The 25,175-nt window shown below is 44.4% G+C and overlaps 1 protein-coding gene across 1 annotated transcript in view; it reads left to right on the top strand.

The window, feature by feature from the left end:
• The first annotated feature begins 1,336 nt into the window (after positions 1 to 1,336).
• The window catches only part of SPTAN1 (spectrin alpha, non-erythrocytic 1), a 179,946-nt gene continuing 156,107 nt past the window's right edge, over positions 1,337 to 25,175 (top strand). The window contains exons 1-2 of the mRNA XM_085896171.1: positions 1,337 to 1,355; positions 24,079 to 24,155. Of these exons, the coding sequence (XP_085752297.1) occupies positions 24,082 to 24,155 (74 nt within the window). The 5' untranslated portion in view covers positions 1,337 to 1,355; positions 24,079 to 24,081. The remainder of the gene's footprint in view (positions 1,356 to 24,078; positions 24,156 to 25,175) is intronic.

Genomic DNA, 25,175 nt, shown 5'->3' with positions numbered 1-25,175 from the left:
GGTGGATTCCAATCAAGTTGTCGAGACATCTCAAGGATGATCAAAGGAAATTAGATGCACCTGAGCTCAATTTGGAATGTCATAGCAAGGGGGTTGAATACTTATTGATGCAAAACATTTCAGCTTTTCATTTTTAATTGATTTGTAGAAATTTCTTAAAACTGAAATTATTGAAGTGCTCTGAATTTGGACCAACACCGTGATGATGTCACGACAATGTCATTGATGGCAATCCCAGATGGGCCTCAAGCAATGCAAGAATGTCCGTCAAAAGCTGTCACCAAGCAGATGGAAAACGTAGCTACCAACCGGTCTCGGCCCTTTTGGGGGTCAGGGCAACACATTGCTGTTTCATCCATCAAAGCAATGACTATTGTGTGTGTGTGCATGCGTGCTGCTTTTGATTTCTTCACATTGGAACGTAATTCACAAAAGCTTCAGATGTACATCGTGCTATTGATTTTGGTTATTTAGTACATGTTTATTTGGTTTTTGATTGATTGATTTTGGTACATACTATACAGCCATTGTGAGCAAACGCATCTACATTGAATAAGGATTTGATACCAAATTTGATCCGCTGTTTAGAACAACCGTGCTGCTGATTCGGTGAGGAATTTAGAATTTGGTCAGCAGTACCGGTGACAACTCTTCGTCAAGAGACACCATGTTATCTTTCACCTCCCACAAGCAATCACTGAAGGCAGATGTATCTCATGCAGCTTTACCTCCATTTGAGGGACGGTGCAAGAATTGATGCAATTCCCCGTTTGTTAAGCATTCGGGTGGCAGTTCAGAGTGGGGAATCACTCAAAGGCAAATCTGGTACCTCTGCACCAAACCTGTTGGACAGCACTGTGCAGCAAAGTAATTCTAAGCTTAGTGTAGTTTATTACTTGCTTCATTAGGTGGTTATTACTCCTCTCCGAAATAGAAAAGAAACATCAAAAATAAAAAAGAAGCACACTTAATATAAAGAAACAATAATGTTATCTCAACCTCTGAAAAATCCTTGGCCAGTGTGCAAACTGTTTTCTGTCAATTCAAAGATAAGGGCGTGGTGACTCTTTAAACAACAACAACAACAACAACAACAACAAAAAATTCCTGGTAGCGTGCTTGGTTTGTAAATTAGCTTGTCATTTATCAACCACTGACCTGCTCACAGTTAAAATGCTGTAAGCACTGCACCATTGCTGCAATGTGCTGTATGATGCTGACGCACTCCGCATTGCAGTGCCGAGGCCCGAGTGAATCCTTATATAGCTGAGTGCAGTCCATTCGAGGAAACGTGAAAGAACATGACAGGCGGTCAGGGCACGTCTCCACTGGAGCGCAGTCAGATTCCAGCTGTGGTAAAGTCTTTGTTTTATCATTATGTTCCACAGGTCAACGGTGAGGATGTAAAAAATTTATATTTGTTGTTTTGATTGTCCTTGAAGCCAATTTGTCACTTTTATTGGAAGGGTAAAATCATAAGAGTTGCAGTCATAAAAATTATATATGTATGGATATGGATATGGATATATGTATATATTATGTGTGTGTATATATGTATATATATATTACATACATACACATACACATACACATCAAAGGCTGTTTTGGAGGGGGGGGGGGTGGTTTATGACTAATTTGTTTAAAGATACCAATCATTTGATTGAAACTTCACGTCACCCTCGTGTTCTCGAAATTATTGGGAAGAAAGGCTTAGATGAGAATGCCAAACAGACCATCTCTTTAAATTGAAGCAGTAGAAGTACGTTCATTGTGCAACGATTTTCACTTTCGTTGTTTACTGCTTATTCATGTTTTGTATTGTACATTGTGGTATTTTGTTAATCTGAATTTTAAAACGTGTGCATTGGAGCCTGAAATATAAAAGGTCTTTATTTTTTTATTTTTTGTCTTATTTAAGAACAAGAAACTGACAACTGAATTGCTGTTGCTAAATGTGCCAGCACTGATATGCACAATGAAAATCCCACGTTTATTTTAACAATCTTAAGATTAGCGACTCTTTGCTACGTCATTATTTCGGCAGTTGTTTTACTAATTGGAATAATTTTGAAAGGATGTTACAGAATAAAAACTCGAATAGAATGGAAGCATCTGCTGAGCCTATCATGCTTTGAGGCATGAACTGTATTGCTAGTCCCCTTCAGAAATGGATTTAATGTAATATATCTTGTATGTAAAGCTCAATCGAACCACTGATTCACTGAATCACTGACTGACTGATATTAAGGAGCGGTACATTCAGGGTGACGCAGAGAGCTGAAATTTTCTGTGCCAATAGACATCGAAGCCACTACACCAGGAGAAATCACAGAAACGTTGAAAAGTGTCCATAAATGAAAAAAGTAATGGAAATAAATAAATGAAAGATCAAATGCAGGTGAGCGACCCAATACAATGGGGAAGCACTGTTTGTTATTGCTTACAATGTGTAAGCATACCCTGCAAGTGCGATGAAACTGATCTGGCAGCTCGAGTGGGTGTGTAGCATTGGAATTCTCATGTGTACTATTTGTGAACGTCTTTACAGCTGTGGAGGAATTTTGGGAAGAGTTTGAAACGGCAAAGTGCTTACCTTGGGTGGTCTTTCATGGTTGTTTTATGCAGCTTTTTTGGTTTGAAGAGCATGGGAGGAGTTGATATTGTTACGGCTGTGGAAATTCGCAAAACACCATGAAGGGCCCGTAGGTGAGATAACTCAAAGTACATGTGTAGTTAGCCCCAAACCCGTTGTTTAGACGGAATTTATGTGATTCATTCGGGCTGCGACGCTTTGAGATAGCCATTTTTCTGTTCTATCTTTATTTTGAACCAACCACATCTCAACCGCCATAACCATCAAACCACCACCGATAAACCCTCTGCCACCCTCACCTCTCTCCTACGGCCATTCCCGCACTACCTGTGAACACTGAGCGTCGGGCTGTCTTGGGCTCGTTCAAGATACGCACCGAGCCGCGAGTGCAAATAGCGGCCTTTCCGAGGGAGAATTCGGATCAAGAATGCTACACGCCCACTTCTGATCCGTCCAATTAGCAAGCGCGGAGCGGCTTGGTCCCGCCTCCGGGTGCGTCTGTGTGAAATCCATATATGCAAATTCTAGGATCAGGGGAGGTTCACACCCACTTTTCCTCCGTCCAATTGGCGAGCGTGGCTCCACCCCCGAGGTCATCCTGATCCAGAAATTTGCATATTGTTTCTCCTGCCGGCCTATAAAACGGCGAGCACCAGGCGAATCGTGGAAGAGTCAGTTTTGGTGGAAGAGTCAGTTTTTGGTTGGAGAGCAGAGTGTGGCAGCGGCAGAGAGTGGAGTCGGGTGGCGAAGGCATCGAGTTGGGTTCTGCAGTCGGCTGAGGAGAGTTGTGGGAAGAGGCCAAGGAGCTCGGGTCCGAGGTGAGAAGGTCGGCGACGAGGTCGCGGTGGGAGATCGCTCGTCGCGGGACCCAAGCCAGCCAGCCATTCTCCCTCCCCCAGGGCATCAACAATTCCCCCTTTTCCCTCGCGCTGAGATAGTGCAATAAAGGGGGCCCCGTTCCCACCCCACTCCAAACGTCGTGCCAACGAAACCCGCGAAGGAGCACGGAGTCGGGGCACAGCCATGCAGCCACATCTGCGGCTCGTCCGCCAACGCGTCACGAGGACGCGGGTAGGACCCACCCGGTCTCACAGACCTGGCCGCTCCTTCAGGTCCCGCGCACATATTGGCCTACAGGCCCGTCTGCCACCTTGTCTATGAGGGTGGCTTCTTTCCTTTGCTTTTGAGTAAATGTGTGTTGGCGCCGTCTGTAAAGTAGAACTGTATAAGTGTTGCCGTGTGTGCGCGTAGTCGGTAGTAACTCTGCGTCGTTGTTTCTTTTGTTGTAACTGCTACAAGTGCATTTTGGGTCATTCCATGTCAAATCATCAAAGAATCTGCCGTCATCTCTCAGATTTTTGTAAAACTTTTGAACCAATTGGGACCCATGAAAAACGGTAAGAACTCAAATATTTTTGCTAACATCCTCTTAATTAGTGAGATACAGACTAACGAACTTTGGACTAATTAGCACGACGTCCCGAATTCAAATGGCCATATATCTAAAAGTATAACACCTAGAGAGCTGGTTTTGGTGTCATTTTAAAGGTATTTTCATGCCCTATGAATTTGTCTGGGCAACATTTTCCTACCTCCAACCACAAAAAAGTTATCACAAAATATAAACTTCAATCGTGAATCTCCAAAAAATGTATCCTTCAAATTTCCTCAAATTCATCCCAGAGGTACCTCAAGAAGCTTCCACATAAGTTTTGTGATGGCCACTCCAATAGTTTCTGAGATATGAGCAATAATGTACATGTACGTATGGCATATAGGTTCGAAAATCAGCATTTGTAATGTATTATCCAATCATTCTAACCTAGCCATGACAGGGAACACAGGAAACGACCATCAATTACTTTGAAGTATCATGTACTTTCATTTTCAACTGGGCCTGAGGGGAAGAAACAAGTGCTGCTGTTGCTGCATTGAAGAGGAAATTGAAAGCCTAAGTCAGGTTAGTGAACACTGTGTACTTGAACTCACTTATTGATTGTATAATACATTACAAATGCTGATTTTCGAACCTATATGCCATACGTACATGTACATTATTGCTCATATCTCAGAAACTATTGGAGTGCCCATCACAAAATTTATGTGGAAGCTTCTTGACATCATAAGGTACCTCTGGGATGAATTTGAGGAAACTTGAAGCATACATTTTTTCGGGATTCATGATTGAAGTTTATATTTTGTGATAACTTTTTTGTGGTTGGAGGTAGGAAAATGTTGCCCAGACAAATTCATAGGGCATGAAAATACCTTTAAAATGACACCAAAACCAGCTCTCTAGGTGTTATACTTTTAGAGATATGGCCATTTGAATTCGCAATGTCGTGCTAATTAGTCCAAAGTTCGTTAGTCTGTATCTCACTAATTAAGAGGCTGTCAGCAAAAATATTTGAGTTCTTGCCGTTTTTCATGGGTCCCAATTGGTTCCCAAAGTTTTACAAAAATCTGAGAGATGACGGCAGATTATTTGATGATTTGACATGGAATGACCCTTTTGACTGTTTGGCTGTATATGTGTGCTTTCCGTGTGTCGCGTAATAAATGTGCATTGTGTGAACTGTTTTCCCGTTTCGCTTTGTCTTTTCTTTATTGACCCTCCATCCTGCTTCACGTAAAGGGTTTGTAGTGGGCTTGATACGCCCGATAATTAATCGGAACCATCGAGGCCGACGATAACACCGCTCGGTTATCCCGATAGCACGGAACGGACCACTTAAGCGGTTCGTGTCCGGAGTCGGCCTGTGGCGAAGTACGATCGCCCGGTCGACCATCCGCGCAGGTACTTAGGTAGATCGAATTTGGCAAGCAACTCTATCCTGCGCGGGTGGGCAATTGGCACAGTTGTGGTGGGGTTAAACCCCCACCCGTGACTAGCTCCCGGCGTTGTTCCGAGAGGGTCACGACAGAATTGTCCGTTCCGGTGGGCGAGGCGGCCGCCATTCGAGTCGAGCGGTCGATCGCATGCCGGCGGGCGCGAATTCGCAACAATATATTTCTATAATCCTAGCCACCTGGGTTTAATTGATAAGGTGAGAACTAATTGGTTATTCCCTCCATACACAGGTGAGAGATGTGGGTGGGTCTTCATTTTTCATTTATATATTGACTGCTTTTGACGTTTACATGTGGTGGTACATGCTTGGGAACTTTGTTGGTATGCATTTCTGTCTGTGCTGTCGCTCATGATTAGCCAATCAGAAATAAAACCTTAACTCCCCGGGAGTTAAGGCCGTCGCACACGAATAAGTCCGTGTCATGGCGGGTTGCTCATCGACTGCAAACTCCAACAATTTAACCATGTGACCCAGAGTTCTTCGTCTGACTACCATTTCACTGTGGTATGTGCAGTCTCATTGTCAGGGAATCGTGCCCTCAGTTGTTCGACTTTTATCTTTATTGGATCTTGATTAAGGTGGCCAAGCTTACCGCAAACACAATGCCAGACTGATGTGAGAGCCAATCAGTTGGGGAATTATAATCTCCCAGCTAATCTATGTACGGACATTGCTGGACCAATATGGAGAAAGGACAGACACGGGCAGATTGAAAGGAACATGTGAACAAGGCAATTTATTTACAACAATCAATGTGGGGTTCAGGGAAGGAGGGAAGGGAACTCGAGGGCTTTAATGGAGTCAAAGGGCAACCAGGGCAGTAAAAGAATTGCAATAAAAGGCAATATATGTGTGTATTATCAAAAAAAAGAGAAAATTCACGAGTTGCAGACTTAACTTTACCTACTGCTTATCTACTGGATAACACGACAGGGTACCCATCGCACACGCTCACGCACACACACACATGGCAGGGTGGCCTCAGCCTACTGGTACGTGGCACCATCATCTTCCCCAGCTTGATACTGCTCTGTGCAATGGCTCTGACACTGCCCTCCCCAACCGAGGGACTACGAGCTCTGTGGGAACCGGCCAGCCGACAGCCATGAGGGCTGCAGATCCCAGCCAGCAAACCAGGATGAAAGCGAGAGCGATAACCGTGGGTAGAGTGAGCGTGATCCAGAGAGTCCGGGACCAGGATGAAAGTGAGGGTAGGGAGGGGGAAGTGAGGGTGGGATGGGGAAGTGAGGGTATGGGGGAGGGGGGAGGGGGAAGTGAGGGTAGGGGGCAGGAGGAAGCGAGGGTATGGAGGGGACGCAAGATCCAGAGCATCCAGGCACAGCTTTATTGTCCCGATTGCAGGTGGTGCCGAAGAGCTGCACATTAGATCTTATGAGATGGCTCCATGCCAACCATTGTGGGATGCCCTTGGAGCCCCACTCATTCAGCTGTCTGCCCAGACATGCACTCAGTTGACCCTTCTGGCTGTCAGGAGCTCTGCACTTTATATGGGGAATCAATACTGTTGCGCATTCGCGCCCGCCGGCGTGCGAGCGGCCACGTAACTCGAATCGCGGCACGTCGCCCACCGGATGGACAATTCCGTCGTGACCCTCTCGGACTAACGCCGGGAACTAGTCACGGGTGGGCCTTTCGGCCTCACCACGATCGTGCCAATCGGCCCCCCGCGTGGGATAGGGTTGTTCGCCAAATTCGACCTACCTAAGTACCCACACGGAGGGTAGACCGGGCGATTGCACCTCGCCGCAGGTCGACTTCGGACACGGGCCACTTAAGCGACCTGTTCCATACTATCGAGATAACCGAGCGGTGTTATCGTCAACCTCGACGGTTCCGATTAATTCTCGGGCGTATTTAGCCCACTACCAACCCTTTATGTGAAGTAAGATGGAGATTCAATTAAAGAAAAGACGAAGCGAAACGGGAAAAACAGTTCAACATAAGGCACATTTATTCCGCGGCAAACGGAAAGCACACATATACAATTACAACAATTATGCACCAAAAGCAAATGTAAAAGTAACACAACAATTATGCACAAAAAGCAAATGTAAAAGAGAAACACAATGCAGATCTACTACCGACTACGCGAGCACACGGCAACACTTACACAGTTTTGCTTCACAGACGGCGCCGACAACACATACTCCAAAGCAAAAGAAAAAGGGGCCACCCTCAATGACAAGGGGGCAGACGGGCCTGGGGCCGAGACCGCGTCGAGCCTACCCGTCTGGTGATGAGCCGCAAAATGGCGGCGGCGCCCCGACTCCGCGGGCCTCGCTGGCACTGCCTGGAATGGGGTGGGAACGGGGCCCCCTTCTCACACTATCTCAGCGTGGGGGGAAACAGGGGGGGGTTGTTGATGCTCGGGGGAAAGAGGATATCTGGCTTGCTTGGGTCCCGCGACGAGCGACTCCACTGCGACCTCGACCGCGTTCCCGGCCTCCCCTCTCCGCAGCTCCCCGCCAGACTCCGAACCCCGTCTTGGCTGCTGCGCTGCTGCTGCCACGCTTCGCCGCCGCCACAACGCGCCCGAGCCCGAAACAGAAACTCTTCTCTCTGCCGCTGCCGCGCCACACCTCTCCAACTCGCCCGAGCCCGAAACAGAAACTCTCAACTCGACCCAATTCGCTCCGCGCTCGGCGCTTTATAGTGCGACAGGAGAAACCATATGCAGATTTTTGGATCAGGATCGGCTCGGGGGCGGAGCCACGCTCCCCCATTGGACGGAGGAAAAGTGGGCGTGAATCATTCCCGATCCGCCTTCCCCGGAAAGGCCGCTTTTTGCACCCGCTGCTCGGCGCGCGCCCTGTACGAGTCCAGGATCGGTGTCCGCAAGCGGTGCGGGAATGGCGGCAGAAGGAGGAGAGGTGAAGGTGGTGGAGGGTTTATTGTGGTGGTCCCTGGCCACGGTGACGCTTGGCATGGCGGTGATGCGATGATTGCGAGAGCGAGTTGTGACGGTAAAGGTCGTGGCTGTTGGCGTTGTTGTTGTTTTGAAGCGGCGTTGTGGTTGGTGGTTGTTGTGTGATGGTGGTTGAGACGTGGTTGGTTCAAAATAAAGATAGAACAGAAAAACGGCTATCTTAAAGGGTCGCAGCCCGAATGAATGACATTTATTCCCTCTAAACAACGGGTTTGGGCTAACTACACATATACTTACAGAGATATCTAGCCTACGGGACCTGAATGGTGGTTTGCGAATTTCCTCAACCACAACAATACGTTTACCGCAAACACAATGCCGGACTGATGTGAGAGCCAATCAGTTGGGGAATTATAATCTCCCAGCTAATCTATGTACGGACATTGCTGGACCAATATGGGGAAAGGACAGACACCCGGGCAGATTGAACGGAACATGTGAACAAGGCAATTTAGGGGCTGCTGTGTCATGCCCTGGTCCCTATTCCAGTCGTGTTTAGCTGGAGGGGAATGACTGGAGATTGGAGATTAGGGAAACGAAATACAGTACAAGATAGATGTCTATACAGACGAACAGACAGATCAGGACTTTGTGTGGGGTTTTAACAACAAATGGGAACTTGGTGTGTGCCTCCTGAAGGCATGGCTTCGGTGAAGGTTCCAGAATGCTGGTGTTATTGGCACATGCCGAGAAATCATGACAGGAAAACAATGTACGCAAAACAACACACGCAAAACAACACACACCCTACGTGATGATGGCCCTGACTGCTCACGTCATTACGCGCTGATGTTGCTATGAGCCCAAAGGGGTTGAGAGGGGGTGCTAGCTACCCAACCCAACGTATTTGATCACAGTAACCCCGATGGGAAAGGCGCTACTCAACGTACATTACGGAAATAAACTATTCCAAGAGTCTACCTGCTGTGTGCATTTCAATTTTAGCATACGGTCTTTAATATATACATATATATGTATATATGTATATATATATATGTGTATATATGTATATATATATATGTGTATATATATATATATATATGTATATATATGTATATATATATATATATATATATATATATATATATATATATATATATATATATATATTTTTCTCCAGTAATATCTTGTTTCCATTTCATTGTGAACAGTAGTTTTGCTGGATTGATTTTATTTTATCAGTCCCTTCCCTGTTTCACTGGAGGGGACTTCAGGTTTGCTGGCCGTCCATCTGTCCGTCCCACCTATGGTTTTTCCGACCTCCCCCCCCCCCCCATACCCTTGAATATGTTAAGCTGAAACTTGGTACATGGCTTTATTATGATAAGTTGCAGAACAAGTTCAAGTTTCAAGGCATCTTGTCAATTTTTCAGTAATGTCCTTTTTAGACTGAGAAAATATAACACTTTATAATATTGGTCAGTGTTCAGCTGCCCTGACAACCCCACTGCATTACACCCATTTGCTGGGCAGTTAGCCTGACCCCACCCTATAAAATCATGCACCCCCATTGCATGAAGCAGCACAGATCGGTCGGCCTGGGTGTTAGTTCGTGGTCCCTTGCAATTGGAATAATCCCAGGTATATAACCACGATGTAATATACTGTATATGCACATCAGCCGTGCACATGTTTTTGCTTTGTGAATGTACATCGGATTAATTTTAATATTGCTCGAATGAAATAAGCAAGGCTGAGAAACAAATGCAACATGGTAGGTTTGACAGTTTCTTCTTCTTCATTTTTAATCAGGTATCGGCTCAAGCATGCGTTAAACGAAAACAAGTTATCTCCCGAACGTTTATTGGTATCGGTAGGGGATATGTATTGCAAAGAAGTGTTCGCTCTTGTTGCCATTGATATTTGAAAGTTAAATTGCTTTTTCGACTCTTTTTATTTGGGTTCTGTATTGAACGATGCTCCCGAACTGAAGTTATAAAAATATATCCACTGGGCCCTGGCTTAATGCTGTAACCCAAATTTTGTAGCCTTCTGACTGGTGGGTGTACAGAAGAAGATTTTGGAAGGAATTTGCACGACTGCCATTTTGACACACTTCCCGTCATGGGATCGGCATGGCCCCTGCAATTTAACATCATGACCCTGTCCTAATGTTGCAACCCAAATTTGGTCACATATTTTAGTGGGTCTGGAGAAGAAGATTTTTGAAGAAATTTACCAAGTTGGCCATTTTGACCTACTTCAAGTCATGTGACCAGAACGAGCTTTGCAATTCCTGTTACCAGTCACTAGAGGATCGCTGCTGCCAAATTTCAGCCAGATAAGTCCAGCGGTTTGGTTGGAGAAGTCGATAAAGGAGACTGATGGACAGACGGACAGTGCATGATGATGATACCTTTTCTGGAATGTAAATTCCGGATAAGCTCAAAACATTGTTTTATATTATCGATTTGATGTAATATTATTTGTTTGTCGACTTTATATAGGTCAGTACATGCCCCTCTTTATATCGTTGAAACATCTCTCCATCAAAACTGGGTGACATGCTGTTGTACATCAGTCATGCTGGGAAATGTGAGAAAATCAAGGCATCGAATGGTGTCATGACTGTGTCGTCAGTACCTGAACTTGAATGTGACTATGAGGAAGCACCTGCTACATGCCGCTCACGCGGGACAGAATGAAGAGTCGGTGCGCATAGAGAGTTTCGACACCGATGTGTTTGTGTTGGCATTGGCTCACTCGAAGTCGATTCGGGCGCGAAATTTCCATCTGGTCACAGGAAGTCCCAAGGACATTATCGTCGTTGACATTAGAACACACCATTGAAATTCCTACTTGTTTCCATATGCACAACTTGACACACCGACAGTTATTACCATTTGAAATTACCGCCGTGAAGTGGGCGTGGCGTGCTTCTAATTGCGAAGGAAATGACCAGGAAACACCAAATCAAGATTGCAGCGCCCATGGTTGTCGTGTGATTTCGAGTGATTTTTGGTCTTTCAACAACCAAATATGCGTTGTTTCATACACTTGGGCATGGAGGATGATGAGAAAGTGACGCAATTCACGGATAAGAGCTGGCATAAGGTATGCGAGTGTGCGACGGCTTGGTGTATGCCTGGTGTTGGCTTAATGGTTAGGGTGGTGGGCTTGGGATCCAGGGATCCTGAGTTCAAATCCCACTTTGTTGTTGAATTAATACCAAGTGGGGTTGTCTCTGTCTGTCATCCTTCCGAGGTCAGCAAAATGAGTACCAGCCTGCTGGTATCCTGTGTCGGAGTGGCGACCCGTCCAGGATTGTGACCCAATAGCCCAGGAGACTGCTTCGGCAGCACCAACGCTCTGCACAGAGTATGGTCCCAATGGATGGATGGATGGACGGCTTGGTGTGATGCCACAGATAGTGAGACTATCAACAAATGCCGTTTGCTGGCTGATCAAATTATGAAACTGCTGCCAATGACTGATCCTCCTGCGGATGCCGGCTGTCACCGGTTCTGCTATGCGTCGTTTTGTAAGAAGGATCATATAAAACGCGCTGAAGCCAGGAAAAGGAAATCAGAAGCCAGCACTACTGCAGTTTCTGCTAGAGCCAGTGAGGTGGTGGGCGGACTCGAAGAAGAGGGGCACTCATACCACAAAATACGTAGAAAATCCCTCAGAACCTCTGTAGAAAGGGTGGCTGGCAAATCAGCTGGTGTACTGCCAAGAATTTGTATCATATGCCAGAAAAAGACATTCATCCATGTCAAAGAAAAATCTCAACGTGATCAGTTGTCCCTGGCAGAAACACAGGATGAAGGAAAGCTGAGGGAAACTGCTGAGCAGAGGAGAGATGAACGTGATGTGAGAATAATGACAACTATAAAGGATAAAGACTGTGTGGCGCTGGAAGTTTGTTATCACCGTAAATGTTATTACGAGTGTGTGAATGACACATACCAGAGACAGAGTGAAAGTAAACTCCAAACTCAGAAAGTGAACTATGACTCAACATTTGACATTTTCTGTGATAAAGTAATCCAGGAAAGACTCATTGATGGAAAGCAATCTCTACATATGAAGAAGTTGTGTGAGATGTTCAATGACCAACTCAGAGTATGCGAAGGTCAGGATAAGGCCAACTACCAGGCAACAAGACTGAAGAAAAGACTGCAGGAACGGTACCCAGACATGATTTTCTATCGTCCACCAAAAATGTCTGAGAGCGAAGTGGTGTTCATGAAGGACATTGATATTGGTTCCATTGATCAGGCTGCTGTTGTAGACAATAGCTCTACAACAGAAACAGTCAACTACAGAGGATGAAGCCATCCAGGGTCCACAGCAGGGTGACTCAGGCCTCAATTTACATGTTCTATACTCGGGAGCACTCATGGTGAGGGATGACCTGAACAAACACCAAAGTGTGGACATTACATGGCCACCACTTGCTCCTGACTTTGACATTTCAAATGCTGAAAGAACCATCCCTGTTGCATTGTACAACCTTGTTGCATGGATAGCGGGCCTGGCAGACGAGCCAACCCTGGAGAAATTTGTGGAACTCCCACGGCATATTCATCTGAAAATGCTCTCTGTTCTTCAAGACGTTATTTCTATAGCGTCAAGGGGTCAGACTTTACTCCGAAGTCCTATGCATTGGGCCTGACTGTGAAACATTGGACTGGTTCTACGCGACTGTTAGGATTGCTCAACAAGCTTGGGCATTGTGTCTCAGTCAGTACTACACAGGTGTTGGAAACCGCTTTGGCGCTGTTACAGATTGATCAGGAGGGAAAACTGCCCTCAAACTGCCTCAGAAATGTACCGACAATATTCGTGTACGATAACATCGATTTCAGTGAGGAGACCCTCACTGGTCGTGGGACCACTCACCACACCAATGGATTGATGATGCAAGACGCACCCTCTAAGCCGATTCAGCACGCTCGTCCAGTGACTCCAATTAGCCGTCGTCAGCGGTCATTAGTTGGTAACACGCCACCCATTCTCAAGTATGGTGGCGGGAAAAGGCAAGGGACCACAGCCTTTTACAGTTGTGACATTGACATCAGTCCGTCACAAGAGGACAGGCTATCGCTGGATGTGCTCTATTACACAATGAAAACGGTCCAGAAAACGGACGGGCGGTTGCCGACATGGACTGGGTACAACACCCTCCTTCGTCGTGATGAAAAGTTGACCAAGTCAGCCATCATCTACCTTCCCGTGATCGAGGCATCACCCACGGAACTGGACACCGTTTACACTGTCCTACGCCAAACCATCAATATGGCTGATAAACTGGAATGTGAAGAAGTAGTTCGAGTCTTTGACCTTGCGATCTACAGTAAGGCGCAGGAGATTCGTTGGTTGCACCCGGAGTTTACAGAAAGGTTGGTAATTCGTCTCGGCGAATTCCACCAACTCATGAGCTTCCTCGGCGTGATCGGCAAAAGATTCAGAGACGCAGGTCTGCTAGACCTCGTAATAGAGTCTGGTATTGTCACTCAGCGTTCTGCAAATTCAGTAATAAACGGCCACCACTATAACAGGAGTCTGCGCTGTCACAAGCTCGTCTACGAAGCACTAGGAAGACTATGCTTCCAGGCCTTCATGGACTCCCTCGCAGAGGAGACGCATGTGCGATTCGATAGGTGTATAGAGCGTCTCCAGGAAACATTTCCGTCTCCGTTGTTCGAACAGTTACTGTCGTCGGAAGAGGTCTCAGAAATGTTCACACGCTACAGCGACTTCAGACAGCAGCAATGTACAACGAGCAAAACATTCACATTCTGGTGCTCCTACTTGGAAATGGTGGAGCTAGCACTAGAGCTTATACGGGCAACTCGTACTTCGAACTGTCCGAAACACCATGCGATCACGAGAGCGTCAATGCCCTGGTACTTTGCGTACGATCACCTAAACTATGCAAGGTACTTACCCGCTTACTGGCTGGAAATGGCCGGGCTACAGCACTCCCACCCAGACACCTATCAAGCGTGCATGGATGGCAAATGGATTGCCCAACGGCATACTCGTTATGGATTTAGTAGTGTTGCGTGCAATCAGATCATAGAGCAGATGTTAAATAGGGACAGCAAGACCAGTGGAGGCATCATTGGTTACACTCAGAAAAGCACAGCTGTGAAGAAATGGATCCTGTCCCAACCAGCACGTGTGGAAATCGCAAGGAAATGTGAGTCCATGGCGGGTATCCATGACGAGTCCCGAACGAGAAAGGATTTGGACGTGTCGAGCTCGAAGAACAACGAAGCAGTGGTGGTACAAGTGATGGACACACTACTTCAAATGATTAACCCTTTCTCCGGTGCTCACCTTGAACTCGTCAATATTAGTTCAGGTGTCATCGCACCGCCAGCCACTTCCGCGGACTTTATGAACGCGTATGTCAAGGGAGAGAATGCTGTCGTGCAATTCTTGCGTGATCGGCTTCTCTCGGGTGAGGTCCCATTCTTCAGTCCGATTTCGAAGGTCAAATTGGCAACTTTCTCGAAGGCGTGAGGCAAGTCGGCGACTCCCCACCAGCAGACGCCAAAGGTTGAAATTGCGAATTAACGTCGTCTTTTCACACGACTGCTGTTGATTGGCAAGAAAAGCAATGTAACACTCCACGATCTGCTCGCATACCCACTGGTGAACATATCTTTCCCGCTGGCATCCGGTGATGGTTCGATTGCTAAGACGGACAAAGCCAAACTCCGCAACCATGTACTGAAACTGTGGCCCAATTGCCGTGTGGGCGCTCGGTCTATCCAAGGTGCCACAATTGTGGATTGAATGGCCGTTATTCAGGCAATAAAGGCTGGTTCACTGCCTAACACTTTCGGCAAACTGGAAGAGATGGTGCTGAACATCGTAGTGGCCAAAGCACGACATTACCAATCTTTGAGACTGGACGTGGTGTTTGATACTTACCCAAGTATCAGCATCAAGTGCCTGGAGCACGCCAGACAAGCGGGCAGGGCGGGCGATCTTCAGGTGCGAACCATCTACGGACGTGATCAAGCCCTTCCAAAACAGTGGGCCAATTATCTCCTGAGCGGAGCCAACAAGGAGGCGTTGATAGAGTTAATCGTCGAATCGTGGATGAGAAACATCTCTCCATCAAAACTGGGCGACATGCTGTTGTACATCAGTCATGCTGGGAAATGTGAGAAAATCAAGGCATCGAATGGTGTCATGACTGTGTCGTCAGTACCTGAACTTGAATGTGACTATGAGGAAGCTGACACGAAGCTCCTGCTACATGCCGCTCACGTGGGACAGAATGAAGAGTCGGTGCGCATAGAGAGTTTCGACACCGATGTGTTTGTGCTGGCATTGGCTCACTCGAAGTCGATTTGGGCGCGAAATTTCCATCTGGTCACAGGAAGTCCCAAGGACATTATCGTCGTTGCCATTAGGAAGCTGAGTAATGCCCTGGAAAGTTCTGTCTGCGATGCGTTGATAGGTTTGCACAATTTCACGGGAAGTGATACCACCAGTGCATTCCATGGTAAGGGCAAAACAAGCCCATTTGACTTGATGATGAAGAGTCCCCATCTCATCACCTGTTTCGGGAGCATTGGTCGAGAATTCACGCTAGATCAGAATATCATTCACGACCTGGAACAATTCGTCTGCGCCATGTACAATCAGCCGACCATGAAGAGTGTGGATGAGGCTCGCTACAAGCTATTCTGCAGCCAGTCGCTGGGAGAACAGAAGTTGCCGCCTACAAGCGACGCTCTGATGCTGCATTGCAAAAGAGTGAACTATCAGTCTGCGATCCACCACCGTGCGACTGAGAGGATTATAGAAGCCCCTTCTCCTACATTTCACGGATGGGTGGAATGCAACGGAGCACTGATTGTTCACTGGCTGAGCAAACCACCAGCGCGGAAGGGACTGTTACAGGCGACGAAATGTAATTGCAAGAAGACGAAATGCGAGACCAACCAGTGTTCTTGCCGGTCAAAAGGACTGTCCTGCACAGAGTGCTGTGGGTGTCAAAACTGCGCCAACGATGAACAGACCCGTACAGAAATGGAACTTATGGATGATGAAAGCAGAACTGACGATGATTCTGGCGACGAACTGTGAATGCAGGTGTCACACTGCTTTTGCTGTGGTGATCTACGACACAGTAGTATTCAGGTTGGTTACCATGTTATAGTGGACTTGAGTTTTGTAATAGCAGAAGTCAAGAGCCTAGTTCAGCAACCGCTTCAGAGCAAGAAATACTGGAGTTCTAAGACAGTAATCCTCTTGTGGTGGTTCTACTTTTCATCAGGCTGAGTCGCGCAGTCTCTTTGTCTTTGATTTAATCCGTAATAGCCAATGTAACTGTCTAATAGGCGCTGCAACTACCTTTATTAGCCAGTGTAGCTGCCTTTTAAGCAAAAAGTTGCCTTGGTCAACTCGAAGGCCTGTCTGGTCGGTCCAGACGTTTTAGGCCGGTAAAAATATGTAACTGCTTCGGTTTACGACCTTTAATTATAAATATCTTTAATAACAGTGAAAATGGCTCTGTATAAACATGTATCATTTTAAGACCTCACAAGAGTTTTCTTTGACGTACATATCAGTCTAACCTTGATTCTTCATTTCTGTGTCAAAATCGTGCTTTAATGTTCGGTGCATCTTTAATTGCCAAAAATGACCAATTGTGTCGCATCCTCGACGTGGAAACAAGTGGATTTGGACTCACCATCTAAAATTCTTCAAGTATGCCAAATTTCATTCAGATTAGTGATCTGCACAACGAAAATCATTTTCTGAAGGTAATAGCGAATACCTCCACATGGTCTATATGGGCAACTGAGAAAGAAGAGGAAAACTGGAGAATGGAAATTCATGATTAGGAACCTTCGGATCGAAGACTCTACCTGAAAACGAAAGAAAAAGCTGAAGAGATCTGATCAGAATTTGCAGAATATTTTATGAGTGAGGACATGAGGACAAGGAAGTGCTCAATGGCAGATGGAACAATTATAATTATTTTTTGGAGAAATGTTTCGGTAAATGTGCAATGAATTTAACGGTCTCTGTTCTCCACTGTGTTGTCCTTCCCACTCCTACCCCTCTTGTCTCATGCCCCCCCCTTGCTGTGCGTTGTGTGTTTGCTCTCATACGAGCCTCGACAAGGTATACAAAAAAAAAGTTTCGCAGACCCATATTATACAAAACACGGGTTTCTTTTTGTAAAATGTATGCTCTGTACAAAAGGGAAATTATGTTTTAAAAAAAGAATTTTTTTTTTGCTGCATTTCTTTTTCCCTTGGTTATATGCTGTTTTGTGGTTGGCCCATGAGAGGTGATGGCTGATGCTGAGGCCCAGAATTTCAAGAGAATGAACTTTTTCCAGTGGCTGACCACAGTAATAGGTTGGGCCAAAAAAGAAATACGCTGTGTTTTGGTAACATGCTTCTCAATGAATGGAGGTAGGGAGGTAGAGCTTTTTGTGTGTGTTTAAATGGAAGATATGTTGATTCAGTGATGTTTTCCCCCCACCTCCCCATTTCAAAAAGTGCCTTTTCAGTTTCCAGAAATCCTAAATTCCATTTCATGGGATCAATGAAAATGGTGAACTTGTATTTTCTTTAAGGTTCCACACCTAAAATCCTACACAGCATCCCTGAGTGGTGTATTTTGCCACCAGGGTGACAAATGCATGGAATAACTAGAGGGGGAGCACTCGGAAGAGTGCAAAACCTCCGCCGCCAATACTGCTGGGTCACTCAAGTGAACCTTATATCTTATTCATTAAATATGATGTCAACTGTGCTGACAGTTATAGTTCTTTTCTCCAACATTTTTTTTTGGGGGGGGGGGGGTTGGAAATCACTTAAAACATGTAGAAATGCAAAAAAAATCAAAATTTTGTTGAAAAAAAAGTTGCAAAAATATTTTTTTCTCTAACAATTTTTTTTTTGGGAGGGGGGTTGGAAATCACTTAAAACATGTGGAAATGCAAAAAAAGTATTTTTTTCTCTAAATTATTTTGGGGGGTTGGAAATCACTTAAAACATGTAGAAATGCAAAAAAATCTTTTTTGGGGGGTTAGGGTTAGGGTGAGGGTTAGGGTCAGTTGGAAATCACATGTAGAAATTCAAAAAAAAAAAAAAAAATTCTCCAACAATTTTTTTTTGGGGGGGGGGGACCAAGTCCAAAATTTAATGGCATGATCCTTGGACCATACCTGACCCCCCCCCCCCCCCACCAAGTTTCGTCGAAATCCGTCGAGGAGTTTTTCCGTAATACTGTTCACAAACAAACAAACACACAAACAAACAAACAAACAGAAAGGGGTGAAAACAGTAACCTCCATCCATCTTCGAAGATGGTGGAGGTTAACAAGAAGGGCACTCGGTAGAGCGCTTACCTCCACCCCGTAATGCCTGATCCACGAGAACATATCTGGCCCAATACATTTTTGAAATATCATGCTATTTATCATTTGTCAGCCCTATCTCTCAATGGTGAAGAATCGCTTAAAAATTCTAGTAGTTGTATCCGGATCTGGATCTTCACCCAAATCTACTCAGTTCGTCCTTGTCACACACACATCCTGTCCACAAAATTTCATCCAGATCCGTCCACAATTGTTTGAGATATCCTGAACACAAACAAACAAGAAGAAGAAGAAGAAGAAGATGATGTCGTGCAGAGCACGATACTTGCAAAATCCATAAAACAAATTTGACCTCAAAAACAATTTGTGGTTGAATGCAATGTCCAAATATGCAACTCCTCTTCAAATTTCAAGTGAATCCGATGAAAATTGAGGATTTTAGAAATACTACCTTGGTTGTTGACTTTGGGCCTATGTTGACGTTTTGGTCCATGTTGACCTCAAAATAATTGGCTAGTTGACGTCAATGACCTGAAATATAAATCCTCTTCAAATTTCAAATCAATTGGATGAAAATTGAGGATTTTAGAAATCTCATCGAAGTTGTTGACCTTTGGCCTATGTTGACCTTTTGACCTCAAAAACAATAGGCTTCTTCCTTATGGCGAACTCTACCATGTGGTGAAGTTTCTTGAAGATCAGTTTAAAATTGTGACATGTCTATCTATAATTCCAGCAATCTGTGTGTCTGTGTGTGACCGCTGTATCTCGACAACCACTAGTCCAATCTAATTGAAACTTGCCAGATATATTGCTGGGGACCTGAGGATGTGCCTTTTCAAGGTTTGATATTAATCAGACAAGTACTTCCCAAGTTATGGCCATTTATTTACCAAACCAATGACAAGACACATTGTTGCGTGGACATGGCTGATGGGGAAGGGAAGATCAGCCGCGTTCCCCATTACGGGTTACAATGTACAGGCTTCCGGATAATGATGACTTTGTGTATTCTAATAATTTCTCGATTTCTTGTGCGCATTTATAGATAAACACAATGCCCCGAGTTATGATCGTTTTCAGATTAGAGGGTGCATAAATTTCGGTAACATCAGAGTGAGCTGGTGTGCTCCGAACCAGGAAGTAATTTTTTTCTCTCTCTTCTCCTCTCTTTTTGTTTTTCCTTGCCACGACATTGCGAAAAGGTAAAATACGTTGGCGCCAAATGAATAATTGCGTGTTAAAACTAAATTGCGAATAATCGTAACTGCGAATAATATGTAAACTTCCGGGCCACGCAGGTACGGGCACGCGAGAGCGAAGAAACGGCCTGTGTGGTTGCTGTTTGTTGCTTGCGGTTTGAATATTTATTTATTATCTTGCCAAAACGAAGTTTTTTCAAGATTTGTTAGTCAGCTTGTATGTTTTTTTTATATTTTATTTTTTGTTTGTTTGTCTGTAATCACATATAAAAAATTCTGCAGAGCACAGTTATCATTGGAAATTTTTGTAACCGCATATCAGAGGCCTATAGAGGTCCCTTTCAGCGCATAAAATTTTGAAGGTCAAGGTCACTTTGTCGCAAAATAGGGGAGTCGACGAAACCCTTATTTTTTGAGTAATTTTGATCGGATCGTCTTCAAACTTCATGGGAATATAGTTCATGGTCTGGCGCTCAGCTGATTAATTTTTGGTGGCGATTGGCCTTGACCTTCATGGTTAGTGCCTGAGGTCAAACATATTTGACCCCAATGTCAAATTTTCAAGTTTTAGGAACCATATCGTGTAGTACCTCAAATTGAACACCTCGATGAGTGCTTTCTCGATATGTCAAGCTTGAGACATTATGACGTCATTTGGTGACGTTATGAGGCAAACGCATATTTTCATGGTTTCTCTGTAGAACGATTCTCATCGGAATCTCTCGTAGGCAGATATTCCTCAAGGAGTCGCTCCTGGTGGATAGCAGCTCTGTTCACCTCAGTGTGACCTTAAAAAAGTCACACGTAGTCACCTTTTGGCAAGATACGGATCACCCTGCGGGTGACATTGGTTTATTAATTAATTTTTTTTTTTACGGGCACCTACTAGTAGTTAACAAACAGAATAACAAAATGGACTGACCAATATACTTGAAAAATCTTCGATTTTGCAAGTAACAAACAGACAAACAGACAGACAGACAGACAGACAGAAAGGGGTGAAAACATAACCTCCTTCACCTTTGGTGGTGGAAGTAATAAAATGAAAATTTAAGTTATAAATTACAGATGTGAAAAATGTGGAAACCACATCTATGGGACTTGGCACTTTAAACTAAATTGATATTGACAAGAAACGTGCACTGTGCCAGGTACACAGATAAAAAATGTCGTCAACCCACCAGCGGACGGGGGGAATTATTTTGTGCCAATCACTTGACCCTGCAGACCTCCATTACATATGTAAAATTTGGTGAAGATCGGTCAAGGTGTTTTTGAGTTTTTAATTGAGGACAGACAGACAGCTGTGTTTTAATGTGATAACGATGTCCATGTATGCTCACCGTCAAAGGAAGTACGTAGTTGTGGCAGTATGTAGATTGACATAAACACACCAATGTTTTGTTATTTTTGGCAATCTCATCTGAATTTAGACTTTCTTTTTCCACCGTTAAAAAAAAAAAACAAAAAAAAATGTTTCTCTGAAAAGATGCACACATGCACATGTGATCGACATTTTGTTTTCGCCAGCAATTGTATTTTTACTTGTGACCTGTAGCAGGTCTATAAGAGATTCATCTGCTGCTGCTGCTACTGTTGTTGGTATTCGTTTTGGGGATCGATTTTTGAAATCTGCACCCATTGGACGGACAGCTGCTACTGTGGGACAGACAGATGGAGAGCAAACCGATAGTACCCTCCGGTGATACCAGTAGGGGACTATCAAGTATAAGCTACATTCTGTGGACACCACAGAATGTACCACCCCATAAAAATGTTGTATGAAAGTTTATCTATGTGCTATCCACTCAAATTCTTATCAGGCAATTCGGGTCATTAAGCACGGGTATTACAGTAACTTAATAAAATTGATACACTCATACCCTACAGTCGTGACGTCAGGTCACCATCTGACCTATATGGGAAGAGAGACTCGGACGTACGTCTATCCTCATTCGTGACTAGAGCATTGAGGAACACGGCTGTTGTGGTGGAAATGGGGAGGAGGTTGGCTGAGTCCTTGTGCGCCAAAAATATCTGAAACAAGAGCAAGAATTGCTTTGCAATACATGTCCCCGACCGATGTGATATTTCTTGAGTCCAAAAAGGGCATAAATCTGAAAAATTGAAACACCCTGAAACCCAAATTTGTTCTGTAACTGTCGGTTAATCATCCGACCAACTGGACAGATGACCATGTCGTTTGTCTCCACCCAGACAAAATGATATTTCCGCCATCTTGATTTTTCTGGTGCACCTAACATTAGGCCTGTAGGCCTCTGCTGATTATGCACTGTCTGGCTTTGTCGTGTCAAATTTCCATTGGCTTTGTTTGGGTCACGTGTCATCACAATGAGGGACCCCAAAAAATGTAATCGTATGTCAAATAAAAATAATTAGTAAGTTGTGATCAAGCTCGTATGCGTCACCCTAAAAAAAAAGCTTTTAATTTTTGAACGGCCCCATATTGCGGTGAAACGATCTGTGACCATGTGACGAATCGGCTCATTCTGATATAACTGTGACTCATAAACTCTTTTAAGAGTGGTTTGTATGCAAGTTTCCCAATCGGCCTGTTAATGAATTTTTAAAGCCAATGCATTCGCGCTTAATGGTGAAGTCCCGTACCTCGAATGACCACATGCAGGTTTTTATGAACAAAAGGTTTATTACATAGAGCAGGAGGGAGTAGACGGACCACACACACGACAAAACTGAGGTAACAGATAGAAAGTTAAATCCCCTGTTTGGAATCGCTATTAATCTTAGCTGTCTAATTTTATTTATTCACATGGGAACATGGGACAGACACGGCACAAGGTTAATGAGACAGATTGGAGAATGTAAGCTCAGCCGTGGGAAATTATTATTATTATTATTATTATTCTTATTTTATTCTCAGACCCAGCTTTCACCACAGACTCATAGGACATGAGCAAGGATAATGAAGTTGAGTGGACAGGGGAGTTGATCGCAAGTTGCGACAACAGTGCAGCCATTCTTATGGAATATTTTCACTGAATTTTCAACTGAGTGGGGCTGACGTTCAAATCTAATTTTGCTTTGATTCAGCTCTCCAGAGATTGTTGGATAGTTTTTTTTTTTTAAGTATTTAGCACCAGCACTCAAGATTGAGCTTCCCAGCAACACTCGTCTGAAGTACCTGCAATTTATGTGAACGGAACGTTGGACTGTGCTGGCGTTCCAATTATGGATGGTATTCCTTTATGCATCAAATTGTGGGGTTTTTTGTTCGTTCTTTTTACTTTCGTATATGCTGTGGGAATTACCTTTGGAGAATTGCATGAACAAAATTGGCGTTCAGTGAATATTTTGTTTCGAAGTCATCCTCATTTTCTGTAATTTACGACATTCCGTTTTTTTGGGTCTTTTTTCCGCTTCAAGTCATCAATTCCGGAAACTATTGAAATCGCTGCGGTACATAAAAGGAAAAAAAATACAGTGGGGTGTGCAGGAATTTTTGGGATGTCAGGTTGCCGGAAACCTCAACATTAAAAAATAATAAAAATAAAATTATGCCAAGGCAGGTTACATTGATGTTTCTTCATGAGCGACGGTAGGATTGAGATTTTCCATGAATGAAGGACCTGTTCAGTTTACCAGACTAGTATCTCATACTTTCTACATCAGCAAAGAATGATAAAGCTTCTCTGCTGAGTGGGATGACCATGGGGGTACTGTTTGACACAAAAGGAAAAGTTTTTCAGAGAATTGCAGATGTCGTTAATGTTGGTTAAGAACGAAATTGGGCCCAAGATACTGCCTTGAAACACTCCAGTCTCCACTAAGACAGGAGAGGAGCATGTTCTATTGATAGCAACACATTGTCTGCCAAATGGAATGAGTCAAATATTTATGAATGAAGGCTGCTTTGAATTGTTTAAAATCGACCAATTCGTGAAACTGGATTGCCAAATTGAAATTTGTTGATTTTTCAGTTGTCTATTGATGACATGTGGTCTATTTTTATTTGAGTTGTGAAGAAAAAAAAAAAAACCTTAAATGATTGCTTGTGTATATCCAGCATTAGAGTATCTTGTATAATGGTGTTTTGTCAGCTTCCAAAGTTTCCCTGAAGTTTATTGTGTTTATTTTCTTGAAAATACTATATATTGGTATATCTGACTTTAACCCCCCCCCCTCCCATTCCTCTGTAGGACATGGATTCTGTTGGAGTGAAAATCTTGGAAACTGCAGATGACATACAAGAACGTCGGCAGCAAGTTCTGGATAGGTGTGTTCTTTATCTTTGGTGTTTGGAGAATGTACCATGCACAGTTTGTTTATCTCATTGTTTTCACAAATGTGTTGACTTATCCACTGCACATATCATCCGTACTTCCTGATTGAGTGTCCAATGCACCAGCTTTTTTGAACTTGGTGATGTTGATTTTCACAATATTCAACTCGACAACAATATCTCTAAAAATGAAATTACTCGGAGCTGAATATTGAAAGAAGAAGCGAGGTAAAATTGCTTTCCCAAAGACCTGCTGCAGCTGGTAATATAATTTATCTCCATTTCACAACTTTGTATTGATATTTTTTTTTCCACGGACCTTGAACGCCCTACGGAAATATAGGGGGGGGGCATAGCAGGGAGGGCAAGCTGGAGAGGAGACGGTAGAAGACAGAAAGACCACCGACCTGCCTGCAATGACAGAGTGAGCGACCCAAGACTCCGCTTCATCGCGGGAGATAGATACCATTGATCCTAAAAGCCTTGGTTTCCACAGCGTGAAGACAAGCTAGGTGTGGGGCAGGTGCACCATCGCAGAGGGGAGAGAAGTACTCCCTCAGGCTGTGGATGAAAGCTTTGTAAGTGGTTAGAAGCTCCAGTGTGCGAAGGAAGGACTGCACGACGTCGGATGCCCAGTCGGCAACTGGTTTTGGAGGAAAGCTCAAGGTAATGTGGCTTTCCCAGCTTCAGAACCTCTTCAAGAAGATTGTTGAAAGGTAGATGAGGAGTGGGGGGTCGGGGGGGGTTCCCAGAAGGTCCTTTCAGAGAGACGTCGTGAGAGTGTGAGATTTGTCAGGATTGAAAGACATATTTAAGTGTTTGCCCAGCTTGTGATTTTATCCAGGTCTCCAGAGTGAAGAGGCTGCTGCCTGCTGATCTGAGGGATGAGAGATGGTGTGGCAGAGGGTGGAGTCATCAGCAAAGACAAGGATTTTCCAGTTGGAGAGATCATCGATGAAAACCAGATAAAACGCAGGACCAAGAACACTGCCTTGAGGAACTCCAGCCTGGACA

Source organism: Eptatretus burgeri, chromosome 1 (assembly GCF_056783735.1).
Source record: "Eptatretus burgeri isolate ZD-2024b chromosome 1, Ebu_testis_v1, whole genome shotgun sequence".
Taxonomy (NCBI): domain Eukaryota; kingdom Metazoa; phylum Chordata; class Myxini; order Myxiniformes; family Myxinidae; genus Eptatretus; species Eptatretus burgeri.
The sequence above is the reverse complement of the archived record's forward strand: the minus strand, read 5'-3'. Positions and strand labels throughout refer to the sequence as shown.